Source organism: Acanthopagrus latus, chromosome 9 (assembly GCF_904848185.1).
Source record: "Acanthopagrus latus isolate v.2019 chromosome 9, fAcaLat1.1, whole genome shotgun sequence".
NCBI lineage: Eukaryota > Metazoa > Chordata > Actinopteri > Spariformes > Sparidae > Acanthopagrus > Acanthopagrus latus.
Genome location: NC_051047.1, coordinates 9,198,380 through 9,217,993, shown reverse-complemented (window position 1 = coordinate 9,217,993; position 19,614 = coordinate 9,198,380). Strand labels below are relative to the sequence as shown.

General features: G+C 45.9%; 1 protein-coding gene across 3 annotated transcripts in view; it reads left to right on the top strand.

Moving 5' to 3' along the window:
* The first annotated feature begins 5,968 nt into the window (after window positions 1-5,968).
* Window positions 5,969-19,614, top strand: part of klf12b (Kruppel-like factor 12b) — a 46,214-nt gene continuing 32,568 nt past the window's right edge. Inside the window, exon 1 of one of the 3 annotated variants that reach the window (XM_037109772.1) lies at window positions 5,969-6,124. In XM_037109772.1, coding sequence (XP_036965667.1) covers window positions 6,031-6,124 — 94 coding nt within the window. In that variant the 5' untranslated portion in view covers window positions 5,969-6,030. Of the gene's footprint in view, window positions 6,125-6,158; window positions 6,423-10,639; window positions 10,765-19,614 lie in introns of those variants that run through there. The other 2 variants (XM_037109773.1, XM_037109774.1) reach the window with 2 other exon arrangements.

Here is a 19,614-nt window from a genome sequence, read left to right as displayed (position 1 = left end):
ATTGTGTGTCTCTGTATTGGTGTTAAAGTTCATTCTAGGAGTATGTGTGTGTGTGCAAGAGCTTTTGCGGTTGCTATTAGACACAGCGTGCCTGGTGGTCATGCTGAAGCGTCCCCCCCCCCCAGCCCCCGCTCCCACCCCCCCTGGCAGGAGGCTGACCTTGGCAGGGCCTGACAGAGAGTTGGCCTGGAGGGGGATCCACAGAGCTCCACGCCAGCCCACTGAGCCAACCCACTGAGCCAACCCACTCAGTCTGTGCAGGTGTACTGACGCCTGGACAAACACTCGCACACACACATACACACACAGACACATGCACACACATGCATGCATGCATGCATAGCCACTAGACCAGGGGAGGCCCCCTGAGCAAGCAGATGTCCTAACGCTCCATTTCTCTGTGTTACCTTTCTTCTGGATGTCTCATGGTCACTCTTTTATTGTTCATTTTAATTGTTTCCCCGCTGCTGCTTCTCATTTTTTCTTCCGTGTCCTTTTCGTTTGTCACTCTTGCGCTGCATCCTTGGCTTTTACTGTACTTGCAGCCTCGTCTCCATTAATTGCAATGGTACAAACGGAGAATACAGACTCACAGAAACATGGGTAATGTCACTCTTGCCACAGACCACAGAGTGTCACGAACTCGGAATCTATTAGTTGATGACAGATGCACATGAATAAATAGATGTCTAGATGTATGTATGAATCAATAATTTAGTCCATATAGCACTCATAACCAGAGTTCACTATTAGACTACCCGTGTAGCAGAATATTGAATGAATCTGCTTCCATGTCCAAACCCTCAGTAGGCATCATGTCATGTTGGAAAATTCGCCAATCTGTTCAAACAAATCATCAAAATTACATTGAACAACTTCACAAAGGCATTGCATCACATGGGAGACGGCCCCTCTGAATCAGCTGCTGCATCGGAGAAAACACTACATACTGTATATTTGAAAAAGAATTAAAGGAAGAGGAACCCAGAGGATGTTTGGATTATTGGCCGGCTTTATCAGTAAGCAAGAGAGCATGTCATCACCCTCGATTATATACAGTATGTTGTATACACTGTATATACAGTCCATTCCCTGTTAATTATGCAGAGAAGTCATGGGAAATCTGCGACAAACAGAATTGGTATAGAAGTACATGGACATGTAGAACAGGAGATAATGAAAAGCATTCATGGAGGAATAAAGAATTATAAAGCAGCAAACAAAAGAAAATATCCAATCACAAAAATAAGTGTAGGATTGATACATTGTCTGAAGCAAAAAAAAAATCATCTAAAGTTAATTCTATGCATGTTTCACTCCTGGTTGAGGTTGATGAAGTCTTCAGCTTGTACCAAAAAGTCTTTCAGTGTCCCCCTCCCGTCAGAATCTGCTTCTCCCTTTGTTACTTCACTTGAATGTTTGACCTTCGCTGTGCACAGTCTGCGAAGGCTGTTTTCACATTCGTCTACTGAAGGGCCGAAGTTTTTTCTCAGTGCTCTCTGTGCTGTCACAGAAAGAGAGGCATGACACGCATCGTTCCCCAAAGTTTTTGTCAAAAGATAGAAGACACGGTGCGCGACAGGCGGGCAGACAGACGAACAGGCTCGGGCCAATCCATTGTGCTTCTCAGATTTCATTCTGGAGCACAAAAAAACCTTGATTTGTGAGGCTGAGAGCAAGCGCTTCTTATTTTGTGGATGTGGCCCGATTGTGTTGGGCAGAGAGAGAGGCTCCAGAGGTGAGCACTTTAATGTCTGACAGTATAAATACATATTCATGTCCATCCTTCTTTCAAGGTTTCACACTGATTCTTCAGCCAGATAACTTTTTGTAATTTTCTTTTTTTATTCACACCCCCTAGATTTTTTTTCTTTACGCTTTCTTTATTCCTCGCAGATACGTTTGTGAAATATGTGAAAATGTGCTCTCAGCTACAAAGGACAGGCAACCAACATGTCTTTTAAGTGCATGCACGTATTATTTCATCAAGCTCAACCAACAAGAAAAGCGAACGTCTTCCGTTTCTTCTGTGTTTTTGTCCTCCCCCTGTTCCCACTCCCCTCCTCCTGACTGTGCACTAACAGGTTGTGTTTAGCTTCTCTGCTCCCTACTTCCTCGTCTGGCATGTCTGTTCTTTCAGTCCAGTGTCTAAAGTTCAGCCAGAGACAACAGGAAGGGAGCATCACCACTCGCTCGCTGCATTTCACAACACTTTCTCTTTTTTTTTTCCAGACAAGTACAGGCTTCCTCTGCACAGTAAGAATGCTCGCCCACTCGGTGTAGAAATTTAGCAGTGTGTGACTAAATGATGAATGGTGTTACAATAATTTGATGAGATTGGGTCAGATGATGCAAGGGAGAAATATGTAATGATAATGCTCTTCTTGATGTCTTACAGCTTATTATGCTGCTCCACAAATGATCCCCCCTGACACCCACGCCGTCTTTGAACTGCTCCCACCCCAGGGTGATGCATTAGCAACCTATCAGGAGTCTGTGCAGCCTTGGGAGAGGTGCTTGTGTCTCAGGTGTTTAATAAGCCCTTCTGGGGGCACGAGGATAGAGCTTGGAGGTCGGAGCCCCGACTCGTGCACCGGTCCCCTTCCCATGCCTGCTCCGTCCCTCCCCGTGACCCCTCCCCCATGTCCCTCGGACCATCTCCCATCGTCCTACTCATTCTTCCTCTTCATGCTCTCGTCCAACTGATTTCCGTAGCTTCCTCCCCCATTATCCGTCCACACTCCACCCTCCTCCACCTCCCTCGGAGCGCCTGTTTTGCGCTGCGCTCTGCCCACCCCCCCACCCCTCCCTTCAACACATGCCAGGGCTCCTGGGGCACCAGTTACACAGCGAGGATTTCATTTGAAAGAGCTCCTCAGGACGTCATTATAAGGATCATCATCACCGGGCCTTATGGCTGATGTTACATTAGTGTTCCATCACACACAGAGCCTTGAAAGTGCCTATTAACTAGCCAGCCCTCTCATCACACAAATCAGAATTTCTCTCTGAGTTTAAATAATGTCATATTAATCTGTAATTGACCATTGTGATGTGTATATGCACTCGAGACTGAATTTAGCTGCCATATGCCAGTAATTTAAAGTGACTGAAGTTTTTATGCAACACAGCGATGTGCAGATTCAAAGATTGCCTTGCAAGTATGTCAGATTACAGTGAGAGACTGACAGTGAGCGAAGCTTGATGGCGTTTTGCGGACAAAACCACATGTTGCACTGCCATTAAAGGGTTACTCCACCAGTTTCACACAACAGAGCGAGTTTACAGGTCTTGTGGGGCACTATGCCATATGTGGAACGTGTATGTAATCTGATAAATTGCCTCCAGTGATGTCACTCATTGGTCAGTGTTGGAAAATCAGTCCTCTGGTCTATCATTTATATTGACATTAACATTTAGTGACTCTAATGTTTACAGACTGGATACTCTGATGAATTTAAGACACAGTTAACCTCCTGTAAGCCAGTACTGGGTTTTTTTCATGTGCATCTTTTATCGCCACATGTTCATGGGACATTTCTGTGGTCTGCAGCGTGTTCCTCTCACACCTGCTCATTTCTAACAAAAATCAACTCTTATCTTACTATGAAAGGATTGGACCATTCCAGCGTTCAAATATTAAGCATTTAGCTGTGTATTCAGCAGCAGTTCAGTTCTGTTTTTCTGTTTTTTTTTTTCCTTTTTTCCCACTCTGAGAGCTCTTCTTATGGCGTGATTGGTCGGTAGGTGGCTGGGTATTGTAGTAGGTGTCATGGAAACCACACACAAAAAGGCTTTTTGGGAGCTTTTCCTAGCGATAGAAATTGTGTAACACAGCCTTATTTCACCCCTATTTTAAATAAAAAAAATAGGGGTGACACTGCTGTAAAACTCTAAATTATGCCGGTATGAGCTATTATAAAATGTCCTCAAACACACCATCTTTACATAATGATGTGTATCTATCAAAATGCTTAGAAGAAAAAAACAAACATTTGAAACCAGATTTACCACACTTCTATAGCGAGTGGTTTTGCAGTCCGCAATTATATCCCATTAGAATTTACACCACGGCCAGATCATCCCTCCTCTCCATTATTCTATGCATCCATTCATCCTTTCATTCGACCAACCCCTCTTCCCATTGGACACCTAGAGCCCCTCCCATCCAGGCAGCCACAAAATACACTTCTTAATTCACCCACATACAATCATCACCCGAACATCCCTCCATCCAGCCCATCCAACCTTATTAATCTCGTCCTCCATCCCTTTCGTTCCATCCTCTCGTCTCCACCCAACCATTTTATCCTCCATTCACTGCAAACAGAAGACGTACAGTATCTGAAGTGAAACAGAATGAATATTAAGTGGGTAGCATTTGGACCAGGCTCACTGTACTCCTGTCTCCTCTCCTCTCTGTCTGTCTCTCTTTTTCTCTGTCTCTATCATCTCTGGCTCTGTCTCAATCATGCTTCCCCAGCTCCATGATAAAGAGTGGTATGAGCTCCATCAGCCATGCAGATGAGTCCTGCTTCCTTTACCTTAATTAGAGCTCTCTGGGGACAGGCTGTGGGTGCCGAGGAGCATCAGCATCAGCCACTCGTACCACAGAGATACCTTTCATCGAAAGCCGGAGAACACCGGGATGAAAACTAACACGGGCACAGTGGCTCAGGCACTATACAGGAGAGAGCTGAAAAGCAGTCATTATGGAGAAATGTTCCAGCATGGTATTCAAGGCCAGTCACTTAAACAGCAGGCAGAAATGTTGCATTTCGCTGTAGGAAGAGGAGCTGAAAGCCAGTTGAGGGGGAATAATTATCACTGAGAACTTATACATACAAATATCATGTTGATTTTTTTGGGTAGTCGCTCAAAATCAGTCTGCAATTTTTATTATCAATTCATTGTTGTTGACATTTTTTAAAAACAAAAATGCCCAAATTTCACTGGTCACAGCTTCATTTGTTTGTGTTAGACTTCTATACAAGCAGCTGAAATATCTTTGAGTTTGGGTACGTGGTCAAACCAAACAAGCACAGTGAATATACCAACTTTGATGCACACTTATCTTTTATTTTAGCTTTTTCTCCCCCCCCCCCTTTTTTTACACTCTATAGAGCAAATGATGATGATAACAACTGGTTAGTGTCTGCCCGGTATTTCTGTTATTTAATGATTCCTGTTAATGTTGTAAATAAAGGATTGTGCTGTGGCATTTTTTTTATTTATTTATTTTTTTGAAAACACAGGTGTCAAAAAAAGCTACCAGACTTCCATTCTGATGATTAAAGCATTTTTTCATTAACAAATCACAGATTTATGGATGAATAACTAAACTATGAAGATTAAGACCACAGCTAACTAAATAAAATACATTATTTTTATTGTAAAAATAATCAGCCAATCATCTTCTCAATTAACTGATTAATGATTTGATCATAACTGTCTCATAAAACATAAGAAAAAAATGATCAATCTGACGTCTAAAATCCCACATATGTCCAGTCTGATATAACATGATAAGGGAAAGCAGCATATCCTCACATTCACATTTAATCAGATGGAACAGCCAGATGTGTTTCTAAACAAAAAAATATTGAAATTGTTCTCAGATTAAAAGTTTCCAACTGATCGAGTAATGGATTAATCAACTAATCGGTTCAGCCTCTAATGAAAACAAATGAAAATATTTTAATTCAAAAACCACAATCAAACGATGCAGTTGACACTAACGTGTGACTATATAGCAGAGAACACTAAAGACTCATCAAATTGTTCGTCTACTGAATTAAATAAATAAATAAATAAATAAATAAATAAATAAATATTCACAGGACTAAACTAATATTGAGTTGTTACACCTTCCCTCTCCGTCCCCTTTAAACGGGGAGGTGCTCCGGTGCTCACCCCCAGCCCGGGGCTCGCCGCTGCGCTCCGCTCCGGGAGGGGTAGAGCGAGAGTTCGGGCTGGCTGAGGGCGGACGCGTCGGAAACCTCCCCGGAGGGGCCCCGTGTAATTCGATGCATGCTGTTAAAGCTTAGAGTATATTGTCTTCCCTTTGCTTATGAAGCCTCCACCCACCGGCCCACCCTACATTTAGCGGATCATGTGACTCGGGGTAAGTCATTTGCAAGTACAACAGTTCTCTGTGCGCTCCCATTCATTTCCTGAGAACTGCCTGAGCTGAGCAGCTGAGAGGCAGAAGGGGAGGGAGCTGCTCACTCACTCACATACACTCACACTCACTCACTCACTCACTCTCTCACACACACACACACACACACACACGTACATACACGCAGCAGAGTGAGAGGAGAGAAGAGGAGAGAGGAGAGGGAGAGGAGGAGAGGAGACAGAGAGGACTGTAGAAAGGAAAACAGTCTCCTAGTCTCCACGGCTCTGCAGCTTCTGACAAGGTCTGTGCATTTTTTTCTCTCTCGTCCTGTTCCTCTGCTGGCTGCTGCTGCTGCTGTGTGCTTCATTTGTCACGTTGCTGGGCTTTGTGCTTGTGTTCAGTGCGTCTCGTTCAGCTGTCATTTCTCTGTCAAAGCAGATGACAGCTCAGATCACCTATGGCATTGTGTTTGTTTGGTGTGTGTCAGTGGGGGTGGAGGGGGTGGAGGTGGTGGGGAGAACAAGAAGACCCTGCATGGTGCTGACTGGACGTGCAACACTTATACCCAGTGCAAATCCATAAAGCTGTCATGACCCGAGAGAACAAAAGTGTTCACCACACACTGAAAATGACCAGCAGCATCCTGGCCACACAGTGCCGGCGCCGGTTGTCAAGTCTCACTCATTTACCTCAGAAGCAACTTCAAAAACACATCAGCTTGTTGTGGAATGATACTGCCTGAGTGTGAAGTGAGACAGCACCGCACCAAACTCTCTCGCAGCAGTACTCCCTCTCTCTCTCTGGGAGAGAAAAGTTTTGCTGCTTGTCAGAGTTCCGTGCATGCCTTAAGAGAGCTGTGTGTGTGTTTGTGTGTGTGGGTGTGCATTTGTGTGAAGCATTGTGGTGTGTGTGTGTGTGTGTGTGTGTGTGTGAGAGAGAGAGAGACAGGCTTGTGTGCCCACCGTTTCCTAGTGTAGCAGCTTAGAGACAGAGGAACTGGGCTGTTAGCAACGGGTTAAACATTAGGAGGCTCGGGTAGCGGAGGAAGGACACTGGAGGGGTGTGTGTGTGTGTGGGAGTGTTGCAGGGGTGGTGTCTTGGATGTCATCGGCAGCGCTCTCACTTTCAGGGTAATAGTCATTGGTATTGATGGGTGGCTGTCAGAGAGGCAGAGAGCCACCAGGTTGGGGAGAGTGGCCGGGGGCTGGCCCTTGGCTGTTATTTTCAATTACAGGGGACTGGGGCAGAGCTGACAGCAAAGGCATTTGTACATCCAGCAAGGGGGAGGAGGAGGGTGTATGTGTTGGGGTGGGTTGGGGGGGTAGTGGTGGCCAGAGGAGGGGAGGGCGGAGAGCAAGAGAGAGCAGGAGAGAGGGAGGGAGGTAGAGGAGTGGGGGGGGGGGTGAGACTCTGGCCTCTGCTCCTGGGTTTGATGTGGAAACTGAGCACTGACCTCTGTGACTTTACCCCCGCGTTGTCGAGAGGCCCTGCCTTGCCTTTAACTGTGTGACAGCGGTGGGGTGTGTGTTTGTGTGTGTGTTCAAGTGGGGGTCTCATCAACAGGGGGCAGAAAAAAAAAAGGGGGGGGGGGGATTGGGTCATATGTGTGTGTGTGTGGAGATGAGACCCCCCGCAGCTCACGGATGTTCAGCGGGCGAGATTAGTGCCCATTTAAACTCTCACTTAAATCCATTTACAAAAGGGGCCTTCTCCCTGCGCACGAATGCTCAGGCTGATATCGCCACACATGTAGAGGAGACTCTCGTTGGAAGAGGGATCGTGTTGGAGCCCTGAGACAGAAAAAAACATATAAATATTTCCTGGCGTCGACGTCCAAGTCAGTGAAGCCTGTCAAGTGGAGAAAAGTGCCGTTAGCCGAAAATAATATCATAATTCTGGGGGGAATTTTTAATATTTTTTTAAGATAACAATTTTCATGATATGATAAAATGCTGAAGTATTTTGCTGTTAATTGCTGCGACAATAAACCAACCACCAAGGTGAGTGCTGTTGTTGATATCAGGAGCAGTGAAGGTACGAACAAGTCTTCACATAGTGAATCACGACCGTCACTGAAGGAATCGGTAGCGTTGCGCACCAGAGCTTTTTCCTCATTGTTGTCAACCAAGACACGTCACATCCTATGTGATGTGATAACCCGCAACTAGGCTGCTGCCGGGCTGTTAACCATAGAAACAGTGACTTTTAACTGAGGAAGCTGAGGTCTGAACCCGCGCAGGACACGACAGTGGCTGTACGACAAAGAACGTCTTCACTCACTGATGAATTCAGTCAGAAAATGACGCAATCGGTAAGCTTGGAAAGAATGAATGATCTCGAATCAGCGCATCTTAAATTTCCGCCATAGCATTCCTTGTGGAGGCATTTAGTGAGTTATTTTGAGCTGTTCTTTTTCAGGTGTTTGTATTGTCGAAATCCCGACCACTTCATGTTTACGGTCACGTTGTGTGGAGTACGCCGGGTCAATAACTGGAACAAGTTCTCCAAAGTCCACGCTGACGATGGAGTTGGTCTTAAACGTCATGGTCACTGTTTAGTTAGGCTTAGGCACAAAAATGATTTAAGGTTTAAGATCCTGGTTTGGGTGAAATTAGTACTTTGTATGATGTTGAAGGTTAGGGAACCTTCAACATCATAAAAGGGGTTAGGCTGAAGGTTGGTATAAGTGAACCGCAGTCTCTACCTCTGCCTGTACTCAAACAGGTTGTATTGTTTGCTCTGCTCTACACACACTTATATATATATGGATGCTAGCAGTGGACTTCAAAATCAGAACGTAAACATGAAAATAAAAATCTAATTGCACAGCAGCACAAGAAGTTTACACAGGTGTATGTGTTATTTGCGGAAGAGCTTAAAATGAAAATCCAGTTAACTTTTGGATTCTTGCTTACTGCTATTTTTATACCATCAAAAACCAGATAATTGTCATGAACAGTATGATGTGGTACACCCCTAGTTGTTCTACCCCACTGCCACATCAAGCTGCTACTCCCACTCATGATCCCTTCAGTGGTTCCACCCCCCACCAAAGACACGGTCCAGAGGCTTATGATAGAGATCAGTGCAGGTGGGGGGGGGGACTCAATTAAAAAGCCAATCACCAACGGATAGACTCTATCTGTCCATCAACACCGCTCTGCCCGGCACGTTTAATCGCACGGCGGGATTCACCCTTTAAAGGCATCATCCCCGTCTGCCACAGATCACAACACACAAATTGGGGACGTGTTGACGGATTGGATCTTTCGGGAAGAGGTGGCGTTCTCCGGTGGGTTGCAATCTAACAATGCGGACAGTCACTTGTCTCATTCAGGGAGATGTGAAATTCTCCATATTGCCCCTAATCAGCTGGGTTAACTGCTGGCATATTGACTGAGCGCTGTCTCATTGATCCGGGTGGGTGTTATGGAGTGTATCGTCATTGATTGCAGATGGACTGCAGCACACTATGTGGCTGGATTCATTTGGGCCCCTCGACTGTAAGCCAAGGCCGGAGAGGACTGAGGCAGACTATGGGGACAGGGTGTCAAGGTGTGTCGCACCTGCATGTTGAGCCACGCGAGACTGCCGTATGTTAAGACCCTGAGACACATATACACCCACTGTCTGTTACGATAGCCTAGCACGTCAAGGGCATGAATATCTATATCAATAGATGTACCTGCCCACAAAAAGCCACCTCCGTTGACAGGACAAAAAAGGTCATGGATAAACATCCAAAACATCTGCTGTTCTGTTGCAGTAGTTTCGTTCTGAATGACACATGCGTCGGCAATTACGTCGAATATCCTGTGCGTGCTCGAAATGAGACTTGTGTTGAAAGGTGGCGGCTGCGAGGCTGAACTCCCCCGGACCATCAGAAGACGACAAAATGTTCTCTCCCTTTTGCGATTTCTCTTGTGGACCCAGCCTTTGACCCCGCGTGTCCAGCCCGCGTTTGTTTACCAAAATCGAGCTAAGGGTGTACATGGAGTGCTGGAACGTGTGTGTTTTGCGACTGAGCGAGAGAGTGAGAAAGAGAAAGAGAGAGAGAGAGAGAGAGAGAGACAGACAGAGAGAGAGAGCATGGAAAGTATTGTGCAACAGCCAGTGACTGTGGTCTAAATAGTGAACACAAACAGAAAGAACGACAATCTAACATGGGTGATTGCAGTTTGTCAAACACTGATGTGAGTATTTTGATTTTTTATATTTTTTTCTGCTGCCTGGCTGTGTTGAGTACTTATAAGGAGCCCTCCACTCTCCGGAGCGACCGGGCTTATCTTTTGATGGAAAGAAAAACTGTCATCAAACAACAAACAGAATTTAGGATGATGAATCCCGACCAGCGCTTTGGCCCAAGTTCTTTTTCGAGTAATGACACAATCTCTGGAGCAGCACACTCACTGCTTACTGGAAGTGACTCATTTAGTGGAGCCTGTCCCCCAGACTCATGATTTAAAGTTTCTTGACATGTTTCCGTGGTGAGGACGGGGAGGTGTGTCAATTGGAGGTCCCGTCCATCTGTGCTAATGTTTCTCCTTTCCACAGTGTGTTTTGCTTCAGCCAAATATGGTCAGTGAACTGGAGGAAGGAGAAGAGGAAGGAAGCCAAGAAAAGAGGATGGAAGAGCAGTCAAAGTCAGCATTTTCTCAGTGTTTTGGACCCTTTTTCGAACTGCTTTTACAGGAAGAGTTTCCCCTTTACAGAATCTTTGGGGAGCTGCATCTCTTTAGCTCCAGCGCAGATGGTTTCAGCAGACCTGTGCAAGGATGCTGCACGGAATCGCTTTTGTTTCCAGTTGTACTGTAGGTCAACTGCTAGGAAAAGGAAATTATGCATTCAACATGTGGAACCCATTTGGGGTGCCTGTGGCATTCCACAGGGTTCTTCAGCTTTGACACGACCGAATGCAGGTCCACGCCATGGACCGTAACTCCTCTCAATTAGCTGCTGCAACCAGGTATCAGCAGGACATGGCATCGGCTCGGAAAAGAGAGGAAAAATAATCGAAGTGAAGGCGTGAGTAGATGAGTAATGGAGGTAAACACAGCTGCTGGCTTTTATTGAGTGGCGTTGGAGAGCTGGAATGGGTCAAATCAAGAGGAAAAACTCGTGAGCGAAAAGAAGAAAAAAAAAAAATAGCTGCGCGCGCATTCGATGTAACAAGTGTCAGTGTGTTGGAATGTTTTAGTTGGTCCGGTATCGTCTGTTTCCATGTGCCGCGCGTTGAGCTGGATTTGGTTGTGTCAGCACAAAGTGAGGTTAGACGGGGTGGGCGCTTGGTGACGCTGCGTCAAGAGGACTGTTAAAAGTGGGAATGCGTTGCTCGCTTGGTTGTTCGCGTCCACGTCGCTTTGTTTGCATCGTAAGAGACGGCGGGTGAGAAAAAAAAAAAAAAGGACGCGGGAAGTGTAAAAAAAAAAAAAAGGAAAAAAAAGTGTGTGTTTAAGTGTTTGAGCCGGTATTATTTCTGTGTGACTTGTTTACAGTAGATACAGTAAGATGAGTCAGTGTATTGGTGCCACTGCGTTGTACAGTTATTGTAAAACATCTAGGTCGATCTTTGAGAGTGCATGTGAGTGCACATGTGCTGTGATGCATGTAGCAGACGAGCTATTGTGAGTAGTATGTACATGGTGCATATGTTGGGGGAAGGGGGAACCCTGCTCGCACATACACACACATGCAGACATACATGTTGTAACACAAGAGCACACACACACACACACACACTATCAGAGCCTTGGGGGGATATAAGGCAGTAGCCAACTCAAAGAGCGCCCCCCCCCCCCCCCCCCCCCCCCATTAGGGCAGGAGCCTACTGTTCCATCGTCCCTTAGGGAAGGGAGGCAGAGAGCGTGTGTGGGTGGTTGGTGCTGCTGGTGGTGGTGGAGAGATGCAGGTTATTGTAAGGATGGCCAATCTAACGCAGCCCGCCTCCCTGTTAGGACGAGAAATGAGAGCAGGGTTTCTCTCTGACCTCTGCTCCGGCGTGTAGAAAGCGGCTGTAACCTTTTGCATGAGAGGAGCGACGACTGGCCGTCACGATTCACTTGGCGATACCTTCAGAATGTGTCCTCATGGGTTGTTATTCTTAGCACTGACTGTCTTCGATATATGGCATTTCTCATATCTGTTTTGTAGTGGTTTCTTTACACTGCAGCAGGAGGGCATAGTCATAGAGGTTTTTTTTTTTTTTTCTTTCCGGTATTCAATTTACTGTGAATTCAGTGCAGGACGTGTGCCCACGATGCACCTGTGTCAGTTTGAGAGGATTATGAAGTGCTGCAGTGTGGTCACCTCGACTGAGGACCTGTGCACCGAGAGTAAACAAGAGACGAGAACAGAGTCACTGAGTGCATTTTTTATTGATTCGCTGGAGCTAACCTCTTTCTCTCTATTTCCCTCCCGCCCATGCGCACATACAGTATCGCCCTACAGTGAGTAAACTTAATCATAAACAAGAAAAGGATATTGCAGGATCTTCCTGTGAGGTTGGGCCAATGACTGCTTACGTTTAACGTGTTGTGCTCAGCTCCACCCCCCCCCCTCCTCTGGTGCAAGTGAGGTTTTTGTGTCAGAGGCTATTTTAGATGCACAGCCACTGACCCTACTGCATATGCTGAGGTGTGTGTGTGTGTGTGTGTGTGCGCATGTGTGTGAAGGGTGTTCTAGAGAGGTCACCCGATTATGCTGAAGCAATATCTCAGGGTGTGTTGTGCTCTTCAGCAGCCGTTTTGGTGCGTCTGTTTGTGGTTTCTTTTTTCGCCGAGCCCCAATCCAGCCCTCACACAGAATATTTTACTTATTCTTTCTCATGATTACATCAAAATGATCTTCAATTGGAACATAAACGGTCCAGAATGGTGTCGCAAATTGCTTTGACTTCTAAGTCGACGCTCTCTTGAGTAATGCCACCTCACTTTAGCGCTGTCACGGTCACAGCTTGTTTAGCTGTTTCTCTGCTGCATTTTGAGGCACATGATGCAAGAGGATGTCAGACTCTTCTGTTTACCTCTCTCTGGAGCACTGTGGAGGAGTGTGTGTGTGTGTGTGTGTATTTGTGCTCGTGTTCGTGTGTGTGTGCACACTGTAGGTGTGTGTGGGTGGCTGTTTGTGTTGAATGGGCATCTTTATTCTTCTTTCATGAGCACAGCAGCAATATTGAGAGACATAGTTGTGTGTGTGTGCGCGCGAGTGTGTCTGTCTCCAAATCTAAGATAAATATGGTTCATTGTGGGTGCAGGTAGAGGTCACAAGGTTTGTGTGTATGGTAGCCAGATTGTATCAGAGCAGGGGCTCAGGAAGTCGGCTTCATGTAAAAAAGAAAAAGTGCGTTTGACACACAGAGTGAGACGCAGACGAGCCAGACAGCGACCAACACTTCTTTTCGCTTTGAGTGTTTCCTCTCAGAATAAGTAGCTTCTTCATTTCCCACAGTTTCATTGGCGGAGGTGGGGAGCTTTCACAAAGACGGAAAGCCGCAAAAAGAAAAAAAAAAAAAAAAACATTCACAAAAGATTTCCCTTTTGTCCTTTTAAAAAATGATATTTTTGACGGGTTTAGAAAGAAATACAAGGTTTTGAGTGTTTTTCATTCCAACACTGGAGATCTTAAAGAGAGACTAGAGACGTTATTATTACTGACACAGCTCAGATTGAACTGTCATCCGCTTGCTTTGAATACGTGTGTCGGGGCTGACTTTGAAAGTGACAGAGACAGTGTGTAAGATGTTTTCGTATAGTTGCTCCGCATGTTTGAGCCGTGTTGCCGCCTGCTGTTGGAGCACATTTTTATTTAGAACTGTACATTTGTTTTCTTGTGTAAACACACACTGACACAGTTGCGGCGCGGTACGTTAGCGTCCACTCAGCAAAGTGGTCCTCCGAATTATTTTTACGCGTTTGTGTGAGCGTGTGTGTGTGTGTGTGTGTGTATGTGTGCTGGTGAACGCAGTGGACTTGAGCTGCATCCGGCGACCTCATCCCCCTCATCCCGACAGGATTACTGACACAGGATCTCCCTGCCCCTGGCAGAAATAGCAAGGACCCAAGGGCAATCCACCAGAATATGGGAACTTCCGTGGGCCCTGCTAGTGCGCGAATGTGTGTTGTTTGTGTGTGCGCGTGTGTTTGTGTGTGTTGTATTTACATGGGTATCAACTCTCTATAAATGGAGCTGGTTTCCTCCCAGGTGCTGAGCTCGCTCCCCAGGCAAGAACATGAGTTCACTGCTCTTTCTCACCCTATCACACACACACACACACTCACTCACACACACACACACACACAAACACACACACACACACGCTCAACCCCAACCCCAGTTTGGGGCTCGTCAGTCATCGCTTCTTATGGAGAGAATTTACTGTATATTGTCCAGTCCATGGAGGGAGCTTTTTTGTGTGAGTTGTGTACAGGAACTTGCATAACGAGGTCATTGTGCATGGATAAAAACACTTGGCACTCTTGCTAAGCCCGTTTCCATGTACACATACTGCATCAAACCCCCTGAACTCAGTTAACCTCACGAGCAGCCCACTCTGCAAAAGTAAACACACAATATGTAATATGTCGGACCACTTCTCAGTCAAAACTATGAAAACAAAAAGACACAAATTGATAATAGCTTTTGTGACGCAGTGCGGGATTGTGGGGGTTTTTGTTACGGAAACAACGGCCTTTTGCGACGAGTGGCAAAAATGAGGTTTGACGACGAGGTTGTGTGTAAGTTTCATGACACAAGTTTCATGTCCAACTCGGTGACGTCATTCCTCCCTCTCTAATGCATCAGCTGGCGTTTACCTGGAAGTTGCAGTGACAGATTTCTCCGGGTTAGAACATTGTCTGAAACATAATGTAAGTACACAGCTCAATAAAATATAGAACAATGGTCTAGTAAGTTTAAGACATTTTAGTGTGGAAATGTCACATATTATATCCTTAAATAACTTGCTGTTCCCTATAAAACAGACCACGAGACTATAAAAAAACTGTATAAAAAAAGGATCTGTGATTTATGAAGAGTCCTACAATGGGTATGTTTTTTTTTCATAACTGGGTCTCAAATGTGCATTATTATTAGAATTTTTTTTTTCGATTTTCTCAAAGCTGGGCTTCACCACGACAGAGCTTGATTTGTATTCTGACGTGCGGATCGGTCGGATCAATACTCGCCCTTTGCCATCTCCATTCATCCTTTGCAAATTGTTTCAGTGTCCATCTCTGCGGCTATCTCGGCCTGTTCTCCTCCCTGTCGTTGGTTTTATTCAGGCTTATATTTTCCCTGTACATGGCACTTTTTTGACAAGCGTTTTGTCGATAATATCCCCCCTCACAGCGAGCTCTCAGAATGATATGCACTGAGTGACTGAGTCGTAGAGTACTGTGCTGCTGGTGGCTGGCTATTTAAAAAAGAATCAGCCCCCCCTTCATGTTTGCAGTGCGCGGCCAAGTTTTGTGACGTCGAGAAACGTGACCGTGAGGTGTGTTTTGAATTGCAGGCTACATGTCTGAGTGCAGGAGGGAGCCCAGTCATACATGTACATCATGTCAAATTCAACAACAAGCGCTGCCCGGAAAGAATCAGACAGATAGGGGATGACATTCAGCTTGAACTGATAGGACCTGATAAGTTCCCCGAGTTTTTCTGTATGTCCCAGAGATGAAAACATCCAACACATGAGAGGTGTATCCTGTCTAATAATAGCTGTGTTCATGAAGAAAGCTGTGTTTTCTCTCTGTGGAACCGATTTATTCCCAGAGGAAAAGGGCAGGGTGTTTTGAGGTAAAGTGCATCAGTTGAGTGCATCTCTAAGGGGTTTTTAACCCTAAAGGGAACTTTTTTTCTCTTTTTTATTCAAAGGGTAGTGCACACAAACTGTGGTTTGATACTATTGTGCTCTTCGGGTCCATGCTCCTATGAGCAGTGAGGTAGCGGCACTCTGCTCTCTTGAGCCCCGTTCAAAAATGTCCCAGAAGCATCCAAAAGACTTCGCCTGCTGCTCCTGCCAAGGAAAATACGGCTTATGAAATGGAAATTCTGAGACCATTCACAGAGTGCCAGGAATGATTAGAAAAAAAAAAAAAAGGACTATGTCCATCTCAGTACATCCAGGAGTGAAGTCTGAGGGAAAACACACATCCCCACCTTGCTCATACAGCTGACACACAGTATCAACACTGTTTACCTGCTACAGTATGTGCTGTTTGGGGTTAAAAAGTCATTAAAGGGGACATCCAACAATTTTGGAGATAAATTACCTTGCAATTGTTGAGCACTAGCCTACTGTGCTCGTGAACACAGTTGTTATGTTGTTGTGGCAAATCTGACAAAATAAGCCCCGATGATGTCATCAGAGGGAGACTGATTTATTACAGAATATCTGAGTCACAAGGGGGTCTTGGGAGAAAAAGAAGAAAGTATTAGGTGCATTCTGGGAATTGAAGGATCTATCTGTTAGGAGTTTGACTCATAGCCTACCGAAGGACTGAAAGTCAGGATATCTCAGCGTGTGCTAATGTGAGACTTTGATCTATCTCTTGTGAGAATACAGGTTTAGGGAACTAGAGTTCATCTTAAGTTTTTGTCTCAACAACAGGGGAAGAAAACAGTCTGTGAGGGCTTAAGTCAGCCATATTTGGAGTTTTTCACTTCCTCTTTTTGAGAAAAAAAGGGTTTGAAGTTTATACACCACTTGGCCTTAGAGCGTAACAACAAGGCACAAGGCCAGTACAAGGTGTTAAATCTGAAGTCTTGACAGTGATAATTTTCAGACAATCGGTGACAGTCCAGACAGAATCTCAGCTAGGTACCTTTTCTGTTCTGTCTTTAGACCATGTGGTATAACACACTTATTTACCACCATGCTGAAACATCAAAATAATATTAATTAGCTAGCCTACAGAAAACAAGGCAGAAGAACTTGGACATTTTACTTTTGTGAAGGCTAGCTGTGACTGCACTCCAGCTACTTCAAGCTTGCAGTGCATCTTTAAATGTTTTTTTTTTTTTTTTTTAAGTTTTACAATTCCAACAAAACATCACAGAAAACAAAATATATGGCATGCATTTCTCACAGCCTACAGTTAAACAGATGTCAAAAAGTCATGTTCTGGATTTGACTTCATATGTAGTTTAAGTGTTTTTCGCTTTGTTGGCCAGCGCCGACCTCTGTGGGTTGAAGGTTCAAATCTGTTGAACCTTTGACCACAGCAAGCGCAGTTATTTGCCGGGGTGCTGTGATTCTTGAGCAGCAACTCTGCAGGGAACCATTTGAATGGGCTCTCATGACCAGAATGAGGCCAATGAGATGAGGTCATGAACAGACACAGCTTAACATGAAGCAGACTGAAGGTTGAGATCAGAAATCAGCTGTGTTTCAGCTGTGGCTCTATTGTGTCTACTGTGCTTGCAAACAAGATGATTTCTTTTACTAAACATTATATTAGAGCTTTATTATTCAGGGTCTGACAGTAGCCTGCTCTGTTTGTGTTTCCTCTGTTACCTATAAGCATGTTGTGAGCGCTGTCAGCTCACTGCTTTTTTTTTTATAAGTTGCCACACTGAGCGAGTCAAAAGAGAGGAAGCGGAGGTTGTAGGCTGGTTATTGGGCCAACGTGTCACATTGGGGGTGTCCAGGGGCACAGAAGAGGGAAGTGAGTTGCGGCAGAGGCCAGCGGCACATGTGGAACGCAGGAAGCGCTCATCTCACATCACCTACAGCTCTGTCATTCTTTTGCACATTTGCACACACATAGAGCGATGATCATTTGTTTTCGATTTGCAACATTTTGAAATGGTTTTCCTCGCCGTTCCCCTCCCTTGCCTCCCCCTTCTTCTCTCTCTCCTCTCTTTGGTCGAGGACCAGGTGGGAGGGGGTCTGTTGGCATTCTTGCGCCGTGTGCTTTGCGCTCGACCGGGCCTTGGCTCCGGTCCATATCCCCTCTCTACCCTCTCTCGCTTCTCTGACTCCCACCCCTCCTCCTCCCCACTAAACACCCTTCCCCCCTCCTCAACCTCTTCAACTCCCCTCGGTTGCTTCCCTAACCACTGCTCCTGCCAGCAACCCGGCTCTCTTCTCGACGAGCCCCCCACCCTTTGCTCGCTTCTCTTGCTATCACCTTCCTTAGCACTTTCTCATGTATCTCCTATAATTCATTGCCTCCCCCCCTTTCCCCTCCCCTCCCTTCCCTTCCCCTCACCCTTTTCCATCTCTCCTCCATCCGTGCCCGTGGCAGCAGGTCCAGCCTCTGTGACACAGATGCACCCAGTTGCTCTGGGCGCTCGACATGGGAACGAAGCATTGGCGGGGCCGTCTGTTACAGTGTGTTTCGGGGTGTGTGGTTGTTCCTGTGCATGTGTGCAACATGGGAGAGAGGGAGAGGGAGATGAGAGAGAAAACAGGGATGGTACACACAGCCGGATACCAAATCTGGTTTCGAGAGTTTGTCCGAGCTTAACTTTCACTTGAATGAAAGATGTTTCATCGGGGTGGGAGACTGTGTTGTGCGGGGTCTGTCTTCACACTCACTCTGCACAGGTAAGATGAAGCTAAAAGGGCCCGTCATGATGGAGCTGGGGACCTGCTCTCGCTGATTGGTTTTGTAGGCTTCTTTTACACATTTTCCTCTAGAATGGTTTTGGGTCTTGTGGTGTGCGTGTGGTCATCTGTGTGTATAGGCGCGGATGATGTCACTGGTGTATGAGGTCAACATTTGGTGGAAGAAGGCCTGAGGCTTTTCTTGAAAAAGGTTTGTCACCTCTAATTGGTCCAGCTCGTTTGTCCGGGGTCGGGTTTATCCCTCCACTCCGGCTAGTCGCTATCTCCTCCATCAGCGGAGAGCCGATAGCCATCAGTGGACACGGAGGTAGAGGAGCTGAGGTCATAGATGAGGTTATGCTGTGGGTGTTTCATGTCCATACTTAGAGATACATCAACAGCCCAAACAATTAAGCACAAACAGAAAAGCATGGGGGGCAGGGGGGTGAAAAGCAGCCACTGAAATATGTATATTTCAAGTGCTTTTTGCGGCGAGGACCGGCCTCAAACTTCACCTGCTCCCTTATTTTTTTATTCTAGGGATTTTGGTGGGGACGGGGGGGGAGAGAGCGAAATGAGATGCCTCAACACTCCACTGCCCTCCTCTCTCCATCCGACTCCCCCACACACCTGGGATGGCCATTTCATTTCAGAGTGCAGCAAATGGAAAGGTGATCTTAATCTACCCTGTTTCCCTCTAAACCCCCCCCGCCCCCGACCTCCATCTCCCACACACAGAGCCTCATACCACTGATGGACAGCACACTGCTGGTTGCCTAAGCCTGCCGTCAGCACACCGAATTCAGTGATAGAGAATACTGGATACACATTGTTTCGTTTTTTTGCGGTCCTGAGGTGCTAACTGGCAGACGTGATCCCTTTCGTGGGAGCAAAAGCGGTTGACTCCGGTCAACGTCTTTCGACGTGACCCCTTCAATACACAACG